The 15,327-nt window shown below is 44.9% G+C and overlaps 1 protein-coding gene across 1 annotated transcript in view; it reads right to left on the bottom strand.

The window, feature by feature from the left end:
• Positions 1 to 15,327, bottom strand: part of Stk35 (serine/threonine kinase 35) — a 41,354-nt gene that overhangs the window by 24,903 nt on the left and 1,124 nt on the right. The window contains 3 exon segments of the mRNA XM_048811206.1: positions 990 to 1,739; positions 15,018 to 15,319; positions 15,321 to 15,327. The exon segment at positions 15,321 to 15,327 is cut by the window's right edge and continues 178 nt beyond it. Of these exon segments, the coding sequence (XP_048667163.1) occupies positions 1,027 to 1,739; positions 15,018 to 15,319; positions 15,321 to 15,327 (1,022 nt within the window). The 3' untranslated portion in view covers positions 990 to 1,026.

Here is a 15,327-nt window from a genome sequence, read left to right as displayed (position 1 = left end):
CCTTCCACCTGGGATCCTCCCTGCTACCCCCAATTCCCTATTCTTGCCTCTTAGAGGTCAACTGCCCTTAATGTTTCCTGCATTCACTACCAACAACTATGACAAATACTGATCAATGCTTTGCTCCTTACTTAAAGTTGTATGAAGGTAGGAAAGTTTGATTTTGCTTATCATGTTACTCCAGAGCCAGCACAGCATCAACAAATGAACCCACAGTAATTCTGCTGAACAAGAAAGGGACTTCCAGCAGGGTGAACGCCTATAATCCCAGTGATTAGGAGAAGCCAGGAGGATCTCGAGTTCAAAGCCAGCCTCAGCAAATAAGCAGGGTTCTAAGCAACTCAGTGAGACCCTGTCTCTAAATAAAAACGGCTGGGGATGTGGCTCAGTGTAGGGAGACCCTGGGCTCAGTCCCTGGTATGAAAATAAAGAGACTATTCATTACTATGTTCTTTATAGTGTCTAAAATGGAGACACTATTTTTTATCTAAAGTTGGAGAATGGTTAAATTATGGTCTATATAATGTACTGTCATAAGATCACTGAAAACCACATATTTCAAGTATGATGAGGAGATGCTCAGACCAGCATGGAGTGCAAAGAGCAGAAGATCAATTAGTCTTCACTGGTTAGAAGACCAGTGAGAAGAGCAGTTAGGTAACCTGTGACCACAATCAGATCTAAACACTGGAGAACTGGATGTGTGAACTGGAGGGTTAGGATTAGGCCATGCTTATTTCCTGAAGTATTATAGCTCTTTTGCATTTATTACTTGATGGGGTGTTCCTGAAGAACATATAAAATTCAACCCCACAACATCCCCTCAAGAGACTTCCCTACGCTTCCTAATTCGTCTCCCAACAATCCCACCTATCTCTTCATCAAGACTTGCGGGGAGATAACAAGCCCTTACTTCTCACCAACCCTTCATTTCTCCCCCCAATTCTCCAGAGCCCACCCAGGGCCCAGGATGACAAGAGAGCACTCACCTAGTTTAAAAACACCCAAGATGTTCAGCCCTGAATTTTAAGCAGCACATGTGACCTGGTCCATTCTGGTTTCAAGTTCAAAGGCATCAGGCCGGTCCTGTGGGTTAGCAGCTAACATATCTTTCAAGAGCTGCTTGATCCCCTCAGACATGGAAGTCCTACGTTTCTGGGGGATGTGCAACTCCATCTTTGGGTTTTCTAGCAGCGCCTCACCGACAGGGACGATCTCAGTGCCCTGTTTAATGTAGGTCCCCAGGAGCTCCTTCTTGGTCTCAGAGTCAATGAAAGTGATTCTTTCTATCATTGCCCAGATGATAATGCCTAGGGCAAAGATGTCCGCCTTGGCCGTGTAGTGTCCCTCCCAGACTTCAGGGGCCATGTAGAAGTCTGAGCCACAGGCTGAGGACAGCCAGTATTTATTCACATTCACATTTTTGTTGTCTTGATTGCCCTCTTTGCCTCGAGGTGCCAGCCCAGCACAGACCTTGCTCAGTCCAAAGTCCGCCACCTTGAGGATGGGGGTGCCAGAGCGCTCTGTGATGAGGATGTTGTCTGGTTTTAGGTCCCTGTGCACGATGTGGTTTTTGTGCAGGAAGGCAATGGCGCTCGTGAGCTGTAGCATGAAGCTTTTGTTGGTGGCTGGGTCCGGCCTCCGAGACAGAACGTATTGATTCAGGTCTCCACCTTCACAGAACTCCATGACAAACCAGAGATAGCAGGGCTCCTCGGCACAGCCCAAGATCCTCTCTCCTAAACCAAAGGACAGGAAAGAGTGTGAGATGGACATGTTCACATCACTTTGGAACCAAAGAATGCACTACGTTAAAGTTAAGAGAGACAGTGTGACAAATAGCTCCTCCAATTCTCCAACTGTTGGCACCAAGCCAACTCTAGACATTGAGGAGTGTTTCTACCCACACAGGGCAAGTCTAGGGATGGCACAGGGAGCAGGGACAGGTGTCAAGCACCTGGGGTGTGGAGGCCTGGGTAGGAGCTCAGTCAGGTTCACTGCTACATGGTTGACTGGGAAGCCATTTTTTCCTTCACTCTTTCTGAACAGGGAGCATCATGCATTCATACCTCCCAGGGCTGCTGGGAAGAGGAGACAAGGTAAAGCACGGGAGCAGGCTACAGAGCGTTCGTTCCCTGCTTCTATCATCACTGTTACTCCACACCAGGCAAATGCCCCTCCCTTCTTTGTGTGAGGACTCTATTGTTGTAGGGAGAATGGCACAATATTTCAGAAGCCCCTTCCAGCCCAGCAGTGTCTTCTGCTAGCCCCGTACACCTAGTACAAATCAGGAAGGCAACACGTGCCTGGCTCTTCAAAGCTGAGTTTCAAGGAGGCAGGTACCCAGGACAGCAACCACTGGAAGCTGTGAGTCAGCAGAAGGTCAACCCCATCAACAATGGAGAGAGGGCAGGCCTTGCCAGAGGTGAAGGAGTCAGAAGGGACAGGACCCCAATTACCCTTTAAAGGTCAGACAGTGGATCAGAAGAGGAAGTAAGAAGGTAACTATGCTGAGAGGGCACAGACAATGGACACAGAAATGAACCACAGGAGGGGGTAAACAAGTCCCAGTATGATGTAGCCATCCTCCCAATGACAGGAGCTGCACCTCCTCTGCCAGAGGCTGCTTTTCACGCCACCCCAGACAGCCCCGACGTTACCAGACATAACCAAGGCACGTGGCCTACCAAGGCCAGAGGTCTGGAGTTCCAGGTTGAACCTTGGTTATTTGACAAAAGCTTTAGGTTTTGACCCTAACATACCTCACTTTCCCTACAATTATATAATTTATTTGTTTATATTACTCATAAAGTAATACAGGTAGTGCCAGTCTAGGGCAGATGGCTTCCTTTTTTTTAAATATCAGTTGTTTCCCCTCTCATAATCCTCTTTCTAGGTCACTGGCAAGCAGGCTGAGGCTCTCTACCTAAAAACACTGCAAAATGAAGCAGTGTTTGGACCTGAAGCCCCAATCCATCTAGACTCTGGAGAAAGAAAGCAAAAGAAGAGTATGGTTTCCTGGTGGTACAGCCAGAAAGGAGAAGATTAAAAAGTCATCAGATTCCTTTTGCAAAGGCCACATCAGAAAACAGTGAAACTTCTGGTGGGGGAATGAAGGGTGGGGAATGATGATTATTTTATATACAAAGTTGGTAACTATGGCAACTGATGGGGAAAAAAGAAAACAAGTCTACCAAACAGACCATAATGTCGGTCTAGGTTACAAGAATCTGGGGAAAGAAAAGTGTGGGGGGGGGCCTCAAAAAAGTGCCTGAAGTTAGTGTGTAGGTGGGGGGCAGATGGGACCCCTGGACTGAGGGCCCTGCTCTAAGGAGTGAGCCAACCTCAAGAGATGCTGAAGGAGGGGCTGTGTGTGGGGAAGGGAAACGTTGGACATTCAGGAGCCGAAATGGCATCCATGACAGAATGGAAAACCTGGGAGCCCAGCTACTTGTCCCAGAGACAGAACTACTCTGAACACGCAAGGGCCTTGGGTTTATTTCAGAAGCTGGAGCCCCACAGCTGCCCACCAGAAGAACGAAAGAGGTTAGAATTCCAGCCCTCATTTCAGGCAGACTGCCTGCCTGGGCCTCCTGGCTACTTATGACCAGAGGGAAGCAGGGGACACGGACGGCACCCCTCGCGTGGTGCATTTCTATGGTGAAGCAAGCCAGGGTGACGGCACCCCACACGTGGTGCATTTCTGTGGTGAAGCACGTCTGGGTACAGACCCCAACTCTACCCACTGGCTCGCTAGGTGGACTTTTAGTTTAAGGGAAAAGTGAGGTAAAGAAAATGGCTAGAGGGGCTGGGGATGTGGCTCAAGCGGTAGCGCGCTTGCCTGGCATGCGCCGGGCGCTGGGTTCGATCCTCAGCACCACATAAGAATAAAGATGTTGTGTCCACCGAAAACTGAAAAATATTAAAAAATTCTCTCTCCTCTCTCTTTAAAAAAAAAAAAAAAAAAGAAGAAGAAGAAGAAAGAAAATGGCTAGAAACCTGGTCTCTGAACCTGAGTGTCAAGTCTTTTTTGGTGGCTCTGTCTTCTCATCGATCAAACTGAGAATTCACCTATAGTGCACAATTGACACGAATAAAGTCACAGATCATATGAAATACATTTTGCAGAGGATAAAGACACTTTGAAGGAATCACTCACTGACCATCACTAACCTCCTCCTTGCCACCCACCCCAACCAGGGCCTTGGAAGTCATGATTTCAATAATCTCAGGGTTGTAAGCCACAAAATAAAGTTCTCACATGTTAGGTAGAAGACCAGAAGTGAATAATTCCATCATATTTCTTGGGGGGTGGGGTGTAAACAACTGAGATCTATGTGCCAACTAGTTCAGGCTGCTTTTATTTGGGATGACCCCTGTACCTAAAAAGACCCCCATCTCTGTCAAATGTATGGCAGAATTGCTAACTACAGCCACCAAACAAGCCTTCAGAACCAAGTCCTTAAGATATAAGTGAATGTGCACCTTAAGGACAGCCCAAAAACCATTCTACACTTGCCTGACTTACCAGGGAATCTCTCTCTCTGGCCAGCCAAGGCCCTAGTTTATTTTAATTTTTATTAAATTAGACCAGATAAAGGAACAACCTGTGGCTCAACTTATATTCAGCCATGAGAAATGCTAGCTCATTTTGCAAATGCTGAGGTAGGGGGTTAGATTTCTTAGTTCTCCAACCTCCCAGAGGGACCTACAGTCATTTACCAAATGTGCACTGGAAAAGAGAAAATTGTCAAGCTATCGGGGATTACTGAACACTGATTCTGAAATGACACCAATTCCAAAAGACCAAAATGGTGCAGTGGTCCATCAGTCAGAGCAGGGACTGATGGAGGTCAGGTGATCAATGAAATTTTAGTTCAGGATATCTCAGAGCGTCTAGTGGGTCCACATCCTCACCTGCGGTTATTTTCCCAGATTCAAGATGGACAATTGGAATAGGTAACTCTTATAATGCATGGCCAGCCTGGCAACTTAGTGAGACTCTGTCTCTGAAATTTTTAAAAATTTAAGAAAGGGCTGGGGAGGCAGCTCAATGGTAGAGTGCCCCTGGGTTCAATCCTTAGTACTAGGGCAGTGGGGAGGGGGAGGGAGAATTAAGAGTTAAAAATTGAGCTTCTGCTGGGCATGGTGGCTCATGCTGTAATCCCAGCAGCTCAGGAGGCTGAGGCAGGAGGATAAGAAGTTCAAAGCCAGCCTCAGCAACAGTGAGGCACTGACTCTAAATAAAATACAAAATAGGGCTGGGGATGTGGCTCAGTGGTCAAGTGCCCCTGAGTTCAATCCCTAGTACAAAAAAAAAAAAAAAAAAAAAAAAGTTGAGCTTCCTTTCTAGAGAGGGAGAAAACATTTGAGAATGTTACATTGTAAGTAACAAGAATTTGAGGAAATGAACCTGAGTACTCACTGGGTTTCAGACACTATTTTACAATGTCATTACATGAGCCACCTCATCTCACTGAGTATTGCACATTTTCTAGGTGGGGAAATAAAGGGTGAGAAAGGCTAAGTACCTGCTCAAGAGCACTACCGGGAGTGGCTGGGTAGGATCTGAGCCTCCACAGCCAAGTCCATCTAATAGGTAAGGCTGTCTCCCAGTTTGCAGAGAGCCAAGTCATGTACTTTGATTAAAGAGGCAGGCTCACCTTTGGGATAGTTCCCTCAAGTCTGATGGCAGGTGGCCACAAAATAATTTTATATTTCAAAACATTCTACATCATAGTTCATAAGAAGATAGAGAAAACACTAAGACAAACCAAAGCAGGTGCAAATAAATTAGTAAAATCTTTCAATAAAATGAGGCCTGCGTGGCCGGGTACAGTGGCATATGCCTATAATCCCAGCAGCTTGGGAGGCTGAGACAGGAGATCACAAGTTTAAAGCCAGCCTCAGCAAAAGCGAGCTGCTAAGCAACTCAGTGACACCCCGTTTCTAAATTAAATACAAAACAGGGGTGGGGACATGCCTCAGTGGTCAAGTGCCCCTCAGTTCAATCCCCAGTATCCCCCTGCAAAAAAAAAAAAAGTGGCCTGTTTACTGAGAAACTTGGGCCAGCAGGCTCCACGTGAGGACAGCAGTGTGAGCTTTGGAAAAGCAAGCACCTCCTAAAAAGAGATACAAAACACCCTGGAGTTTATAAGCCAATTCCCAAGGCACCTCCAGAGGCAGGATGTCCAGTTTCTCATCTATTCCATTCAAACATTTCCTGAGCACACATGGCTTATCAGGCCCGAGATGAGAGACAGTTAAGATGCAGTCTCGGCCCCTACAAAGGCTGCTGGCTGGGAGAAGCACGATGTCTACAACTATAAGAACCAGCAAGGCCCAGTTCTGCCTGAGGAGTGGGGACAGAAAGGGAGAGAAAGGCAGGCTGAGAACAACTAAAGAGACTCTTCAGCTGTCTTCCAGGATGAAGTCCAAGGAAGGGACACAGCTAGGGATACAGGAGTCCAGAGAGTCAGAAGAGACGCAGTGTTGGGCAGATGGAGATGCCAAGAAACAGGAAGTGAATCAAAAGTCTCAATCTATTTTAGAAAAATATATTGCTCACTGAGTCTAAGAAGTCATCAATTTTAGATATGCCACTTAAGCCCTTCCAGGCTGTTGACAACATTATGACATACCACGGACTAAGTCAACTTTTCATTTCAAAGATGGTAACAAACGTGAAGAGGAGTCTCCGTCTTAGATACAATGGAACAAGTTCTCTCCGGAGGCATGAGGGCTAGAGATGGAAGATAGGTGAGCAGTCAGGAGGTTCTCCAACCAGAACTGAGGGCAGGCAAGAGAGGAGGAGCGAAGGGCTATGAGAGATTTGGAGGTTTAGGATCAACAGAATTTAGTTATTCATCTCATTTGATGGAAAAAAGAGTATTCTGGCCAATCCTCTCTTCCTACTCCACACTCCCATATATTCTGAGTTACACTCCTCTTTATAGGTGAGGAAACTAAGGCTCAAAAAATAAGCAACTTGCCCATCTATGGTCCCATGACTGGTGAGGGGCAGGACCTAGTTTCCACAGCGTAGACCTTCAGGGTGCTCTACTATTGTCTCTTAGTGCCCCAGAAGAATCTCATACCTGGGCATTCCGATTCCCCTGCTGGCACAAGCTCCTAGGTAGACTCATGCATGCACAGAGGAATCTGATGTCCATCAAGGCCCTAGTGTTGATGGTCCAAATAGCAACATGAAGATTCTCTTTAGGGGACAATTATGATCTTGACCTAAATGTGTTAGAATGATAGCAATTTGGTAGAATGTATCACAAGTATTAAAAATGCTTAATCTATTTGATATAAAAATCCCCTTCTAAAGCCGGGCACACTGATGCACCCCTGCAATCCCAGAAGCTTGGGAGGCTGTGGCAAAAAAAAGGATTGCAAGTTCAAAGCCAGACTCAGCAACATGAGGCAGTCAGCAACTAAGTGAGACCCTTAGTTGCTGTAAAAAAAAAAATTACAAAATAGGGCTGGGGATGTGGCTCAGTGGTCAAGTGACCCCGAGTTCAATCCCTGGAACCCAGCCCGCCATCATTCTAGCCAGACACACTGTGCACCTCTGAGATTCCAGAGACTCAGTAGACTGAGGCACGTTTGGGGCCAGACTTGGCCACTTAATGAGACCCTATCTCAAAAGTAAGAAAAGGGGCTGGGGATGTAGCTCAGTAATAAAGCACACCATCGGTTCAATCCACAGTAGCAAAAATAAATAAGATTTCATTCTAGGAATTTATTCCAAAAGTACCCCCCCAAATTTAAAACACAAAACAAAAAACTCCACCAACAAGAAGACACCCTAAACACCAAGGACACCCGTTACTAGTAATCCATATAGCATAATACAAGTAATCGAAAACAACTATATCTAAGAATGGTCAGTTAATTATGGTATTTGCCACTTGGCTGAATGCTTTCAAGGGTCATGTTATATGTCAACAAAAACTTAAAGTCAAAAGAGAAAGTTATAACACATCATAGGCGAGTTTTAATGAGAAGAGGAAAAAGGGGCAGACTATTATATAGTTATGTTTAAGAAAAAGATGTAGTTTGAGTAAGTTATGACAATCCTTGCTTTTGATTAAAATCTTAAAGTGATTCAGTTCAAGATCAGTCCTGACAAGCTGAAGGCAAGGACCCATCACATCTTCCCAAGAACAATGAGTATAGAAACCAATTCTGCTGCCCAATCTCAATGATTTAGGCTGTGCCATGACACTATAAAAACAGCTGGGTACCATGTCAACACCATGGGGTGTGCCAAAATTACTTCCTAAAATTAGTTAAATAGATCTGCTTTCAGTGGTTGCCAGGCAAGAATCAGTGTCCTACAGAGGCCAAGAATGAACCTGCAGGCCTGGTATCAACCGTTTTCCTCTGGCCCCTTCTTTCCAACTATGACCCAAGATCCTAAGACTCTGTTTCACTCTCCATAAACTGGGAAGAACACTGCCTCCGCTGGGCTGTTGTAAGGCTTGTGATATCTGGGGCACCTAGCATAGTGCCTAGACATTAGAGCAGACAACTTCTGGGTGTTAATTATTTTAAGGTCTCTGGACACCAGTGGTAGTCATCCCATATGACCACATTTGTCATACAATGGCATATCAAGACTGAAAAACTGGAGAGAACATCTGTTTACAAATCTAGAGCTCTATCCTTCACTAGGGTCATACTGGACAGGTTACTTGACATTGATGATTCTTGATTTTTCTCATTTGTAACATCAGGTTACAAAAACAATAATTTCTCAGGAGAGGATTAAATGAAAAAAATGAATATAAAAATACTGTGGGGAAGGGCTAGGGATGTGGCTCAAGCGGTAGCGCGCTCGCCTGGCATGCGTGCGGCCCGGGTTTGATCCTCAGCACCACATACAAAGATGTTGTGTCCGCCAAAAACTAAAAAATAAATATTAAAAAAATTCTCTTTAAAAAAAAAAAATACTGTGGGGACCTAGCCTTCATCACTTGAACATTACTGGGGGTCTGGTTAAACAGCCAAGCAGAGTGGGAATAATCCACAATAGTCTTGGCTCAAGAATTTCTCCATTTGCCACATATCCAAGCCTCGGTTTCTGCAAGGGTCATTTCTGACCTTTACAATTCATCCCTCTTCCCTCAACTAGTCCACATCTCCAGCAGCTGGTTCCCTACAACACCTCAGAGGTTTCAGTGAAGTCACATCTGCTGTACCATAACCATCTCCTCCGTTAGTCTGAGCACTCATGGAGGAATGAAACCAAGTCCTAGGGTTCCCCCAATATACTGTGTGCCCATAATAGGTGTTTGATAATGGGTAAAATTAACCAAGTAAAAATCATGAGCTGGAGAGGCTTTAAGAAAAAAACAGGAAAAAAGTAGAAGTGAAGCTGAACAGTGAGACAGGATCTCAAGTCGACTTTCTATTTACCCTCACCCGACCCTTGTCTTCACAGTAATCGGGTGAAGTCTTTTCTTTCATTACTGTGAGGCTGAGGATCAGCAAGGGGGCCTACGAACAGCTACTCCCTCTTACCTATCCATTGTGAAACATGTCAAGAACAACCCACAACCAATCAGTGACAAGAAGAGCCAATGGAAATAAGGATCTTTATACTTGAGTTTGCAGAATTGAAAAGTATATGGTGACAGGTGTTTGATTAGGATCAGATAGACCTCGTTCTGCCACAAACCTCCTGTGAGAAGGTACCCATCATCTCATATCACCCATTTCCTATACCGACTGCCCCCTATATCAGCTCCTGGCAAGCTGACCCTTTAAAGAGTGATGGTCACTTACCTTCTGATTGTCTAGCTCATTGTAATAAATAAAATACCACCACCTGCGTTTCCACTAATTGACTTTAAGTCAAGTATGCAAGGAGCAGGAGCCCATGTGTGGTAACTAAGGCATGCAGAATGTGTAAACTAAAGACAATTAGGTCAGGATCCAGAATTTGAGTCACTCAGGAGGGTTCCTAGTCTGAAGGATACAACCAAAAGCTAACTTCAAGGTGAAATGAGTTCTACTAGGAAGTTGGGCTCTCCTTGAGAGTTGGCACTATAAAAAGCCTTACCCAATGCAACCCCAATTAACCAAAGCTCTCAATTAAGTAAGAGTCATTTCTATCTCCTGGGGCTGGTACCTAAAAATTCCCAGTGCACATAGAAATCAAGCAGTCAGTAGCAAAAGAGGATCCACGGTTGCCCCAAGACATTCAAGAACAGACCAGAGGCACATAAGAGTCCCTGGCAGCTGAGGCACATGGACAGACCAACAGAAATCAGCAGTGCCCCAAACACTGATGAATAGATAATTAAACAATAACCATTAGCTCCTAAGTATGATTATGCCCATTTTAAAAATGGCATTAAAAAAAAGAATAAAGAAAAAAAGAACAACTCAGAATTTAAGCCATTTGCCCCAGCTGTCAAGCCCATAGCAGTTAAAAAAGCAGACTCAAGTCAGAATGCCTGCGCTGGAATCCTGGCTTGGTTACTTGCCTAGCTGTTTCACAGTGGACCATTTCATTAACCTCAGTTGCTTCACCTATAAAAGATAATCAGAATGCTGACTTTAAAATATGGTTCTAAAGGCTAAATGAAGTTAACAGGTATAAAGCAGAGTACCAGGCACATATCAGCATAAGTTTTAGCTCATATTAACAGGGTGAAATCTGGACTAAAACTGGACTCCAAGTTCAGCATTCCATAAATCCCATTAACTTACAATACTACTTTTATCTGTCAGGGTAGCCAAAGATCACCTTCCAGCCCAGTTTACCTGGGGACTCTATAAACTGAAGGCCTAAGCAACAGTAGAGAATTCAGAACTGCTTTCCAGGAGCCTGGGCAAGGGGGCGGCCCTGCCCTGCTAAGCCCCCACGTTTCCCCAGACACTCAATAGTGTAAAAGAGCTCACAGGCACCCCATCCATTTGAAGACCCTGGCCTCCCCCACACTAGTTCTTTGCTCAGCTACTTGTGTTCCCTGCTCCCCGACACCTCAAACTTAACTCCGAGAGAGAACCTGTTTTCCAGGCTGTCATCACTCATGACCCTGCATCATTCTGTCCATCTGGGCATGGGAGTGCTTCGTGGGGCAAGTTCTGTGCACAGTCCCTTCTAGTATCACAGCCCAGACCACAGCAGCCATTCTGTTGGTAAGCAAGCAAGGCTACTTCCAAGCAGCCTAAGTCCCTACATCAAGCTACCTAAAGGAAACTCGAGTCATACACATGAAACAACTGGTAAAGCAGAAATAGATCTTTTAAAGTTGGGGATAAGCTCTTTTAAACTTCTAGTTTTATCAGTCTTGAGAGTTGGTCCTGATTTTACTTTATGTCTGGGAGGGAGCTGTTTGTCAGAAGGATTTAGAAGGACAGTTTCAGAGTTTGTGACAGACAGCCAGGCTTGCCTGCTGTCTTCTAAGTGGTAGTGATCTTGAACTTTGTTTTAGGTCCAATCAGGACAGGGTCATGTAGCAATAGAAAGCAGGGGAATAAAAGCAAATTGTGATGCCTTAACTCCTCTTTTATGTGAAAAGTACTTCAAAGCTAAACAAAGACACAGATACCAACTCATCACCCAAGTAATTTATAGGACTGTTTTAAAAAGTTTTAAAAAGTCCCCCTTTAAAAGGCTGGTTTCAGTGCTGCCACTAACTCATTTTTGGCAAGCCCCGTTCCTTTCTGAGCTTCAGTTCCTTCCTTGTGAAACTCAGGCCAGATCAGACATAAGACTCTTCTGACTCTATAGCTTCTGTTTTTACATAGTGCTTCTGGGTAGAACTTGGTTTGTCCTTACTCAGAAAGGAAAGATGTGAGCACAGAGTTTACCAAAGCAGGATAGGGAAAAGACCAAGAACACTGTAAAAAATTTCCTTCTTTCTTAGTTTTGGGTTATTTATACTTCAAGTAATTTCTTGAGACTATAGACATGCCTTTGGTACATTCACTTGGCAGCTGAAGGGGGAAAAATAACCAATCTATTGGCCCAACAGTAAATTAGACTGCACTTGGTCTCTGCCTATCCTTAGCCCTTGAGTCCCTTTTCTCGAGCCCACCTTCTCCTCTAACTCCTAATTATCTCTAAATTCTATAATGATCTCTACAAAGCTAATGAGCTAACCTGCCATTTCGTCCAGTGATCTTGCTCACCATGCAAGTCTTCTACAGTCCTCCGACTTTACAATAAGTTAGCAAGATTATTTTGGGGGTGGGGTAGTGGTTGTACTATCCCTTCAAATACCACTGTAGGGGCCCAGTAAAAAAAATATGGGCACCAGCTTCCACTGAGACTTCAAGGCAGATTATCATACTTTGGTCTAATTTCAAAATCATTCTAGGGCTGGGGATGTGGCTCAAGCGGTAGCGCGCTCGCCTGGCATGCGTGCGGCCCGGGTTCGATCCTCAGCACCACATACAAAAACAAAGATGTTGTGTCCACCGAAAACTGAAAAATAAATATTAAAAAATTCTCTTTGAAAAAAAAATCATTCTAAATTGCAGGAGATGGAGCAGAGGGTGGCTGTGAAGGACTTTTCTGTTTAACAGAGTAGAAATTAGGTTATCTCTAGGATTCCCTCCAGTTCCGACATTACTAGACAGGATCGGCAGGCTGTAAACCCTGGACTCTGTATCAGATCATGACCACTAAATCTTGGAAGCTTGAGTCAGGAAAATTAACCTGGAGATATTTGGATCTTTGTTCTCCACTTTTAATATCACCCGTTTACTTGCAAAATTAACAGACAATAAAGATTGTTAGGGGCTGGGATTGTGGCTCAGCGGTAGAGCGATCCGCCTAGCACAGGCAGGACCCGGGTTCGATCCTCAGCACCACATAAAAATAAAGGCATTGTGTAGTGTCCATCTACACCTAAAAAATAAATATATAAAAACATTGTCATTTTCACAAGCTGAGCAAATACATTTTCTTCACTGAGCCCAGAACACTGTAGAGAATCAAATATTTTGAAGACTCTAAATAAGTAAAAGGGAATATATCAAGTATGTGACCTAAAGCAAAATATTTCATTTCTCTAGTTTGAATTTCTCCTTATCTGGAGCACTTATTGCTATTCCCAGTTTACACAGCAATTCTATGACCTTAGGGATAAAGGCATGCTCCTCACAGGTTTTAGATAACTTGTCCCATGTTCTGTGCACTAGTTCAGTACTGAATATTAAGTCCAACCCCAAAGCCCATGGTATTAACTACTATTCTCTGCTGCTTCTGATCACTGTGGAATTCTTAAAAACTCTAGCTGTAAGGTAAATTTCAAAGTATTTATATTTTGGGAGAGTAAGCAAGGACTGTAAATTGAGGTTAAAGTTTTAAAATTGGCATCAGTGAAATAAAGGTAAGGGAGTGTTTGGCAACGCAAAATTCCCACATCTCACAACAGTCCTGAAGTATGAAATCCAGAACATTCATTAACCATGGTGAAAACACCTGAGAAAGGATGACTTAAAAATAAGTGACTGGGCTGGGGATAGAGCTCAGCTGGTAGAGTGCTTGCCTCACGTGCACAAGGCCCTGGGTTCAATCCCTAGCAACACACACACACACACACACACACACACACACACACACAGATGAGCTCCTGGATCACAGGCAAAGAAGAAGAAATGTCCCGAGAGTCTTTTCAAAACAAAAGCATTCACTCTGGGGAAAAGGTGGGCTTTTCAGACTTAAAGGGGCAGGGACTGACATAAAGAAATAAGTCTATTTTGGAAAAGGGCCCCAGGTGATATGGTTTGACATCCAATCCATTGTCAAAACAACTAACTTGAAAACAGGACAAGGAATTCTCTTGGCATAGGCTAATGGGATTCTATAGTAAAATTGGGCAAAAGCTCCAAAGGAAAAAAAGAAAAAGACTTTAGGAAACCAGCCTACCCCACCACAAATCCTACTTACTCTTAAAAGTTTGTTCTTAGGTAGAAAAGTAGTGTTACTCATTTTGCAAGGACTCAAGACCTTGAAAGACATGCTGGGTCCACATAAGTATGAGAGGTACATAAGAACAAGGAGTTATAGTCCAACTTCCCTTTCAAGCTGATTAACCTTAATCAAATTAAGTTCACCTCTAAGCCTTAATTTCTCTATTTATAGAAATGGGACAGAATTTACTTTAAACATTATTACCTAAAATCACTCAGTGCTCAGACCATCCCTGAGACAGATTAATCTTCCCCTTGATTCTTCAGTCTCAGTGAGTCTCTTCACACTTTTCTAGCCCACTGTTCCTTTTCCTCTATGAACAAATCCTGGTTACTTGTTCCCGGAGGGCTACAAGCTCCTTGGTCCCACAGAGCCTAATTTTCTTTATAAGTAAAATTACTTCCCAGTCAGATTCTGAGGTTAGGAAAAAGATTAAGAATGCAAAAAGGCGGGAAAGATGCCGGTGGCTTGTATCTGACAGTTCTAGGTCCCCCTATAGGAGTTAAAGTTTTCTGGGGCATGCAGACTAATAAGACAGAAAATCAAGCCGGTTTCCTGACTACTCTGGGATGAAGGGCTGGCTGCAGGGTCTGAGGAAAACGCAGACTAGGAATGCAAGAGTTTGGGAGACAGAGCTGGAGGATGTCAAGAAACCAGGAACTAGAGAGAGGGTGGATAAAAGAGTCTTTTTTGCTTTAGAAGGAAAAAAAAACCCTAGAGGGTGAGGGCGCTCCCTACACAGTTCTGCCAACAACTCAGAACAAGACCCCTACCCCTCCCCATCAGCTCTTATAGGTAGAAGACATTTAAAAAATAAAACGGGCACACTAAGTACCAAGATAATGGTCAGCGTTTAAATGAGCTTTTATTATGAAAATGCCAACTACCATAAGGGGCCCGAGGCTGATCTAGAGTACGGATAAGAGGGCCTCCCAATGCCTGGGCCTGGGAAAGGAGGGTGTGTCTGAGCCCAGGGTGACAGGACCAGGGCCTCGGGGGCCTGGGGACAGTGCGGCCGGTCGCTCCGGAGGGAGGGCAGGCGACCCGGCCCTGCGTGGGCCCGGGGTGTCCCTACCTTTGAGCGAGGTCTCCACCAGGCGCAGGTAGAGCTGCGAGCTCTTGTTGCCGTGACTCATGCGCTGGGCTAGCCCGTTGCGCTGCAGGACGCACTCCTCAAACTGCACGACATTCTGGTGGCGCCGCTTGAGGCTGGTCAGGGCCCAGAATTCGGCCAGCGCCAGCTCCACGTTCTCGGGGGCATCGCAGCGGATCTTCTTGACCGCCACCCGGGCCCCGCTGCGCCCGGCCACTGCCTCGTAAACCACGCCGTAGCTGCCGCGCCCGATCTCCGCCAACAGGCTGTAGCGCGGCCGCGCAGACCCGCC

The sequence above is a fragment of the Marmota marmota genome, unplaced genomic scaffold (genome assembly GCF_001458135.2).
Source record: "Marmota marmota marmota unplaced genomic scaffold, marMar, whole genome shotgun sequence".
Lineage (NCBI taxonomy): Eukaryota > Metazoa > Chordata > Mammalia > Rodentia > Sciuridae > Marmota > Marmota marmota.
This window is presented reverse-complemented; position numbering and strand designations above follow the sequence as displayed.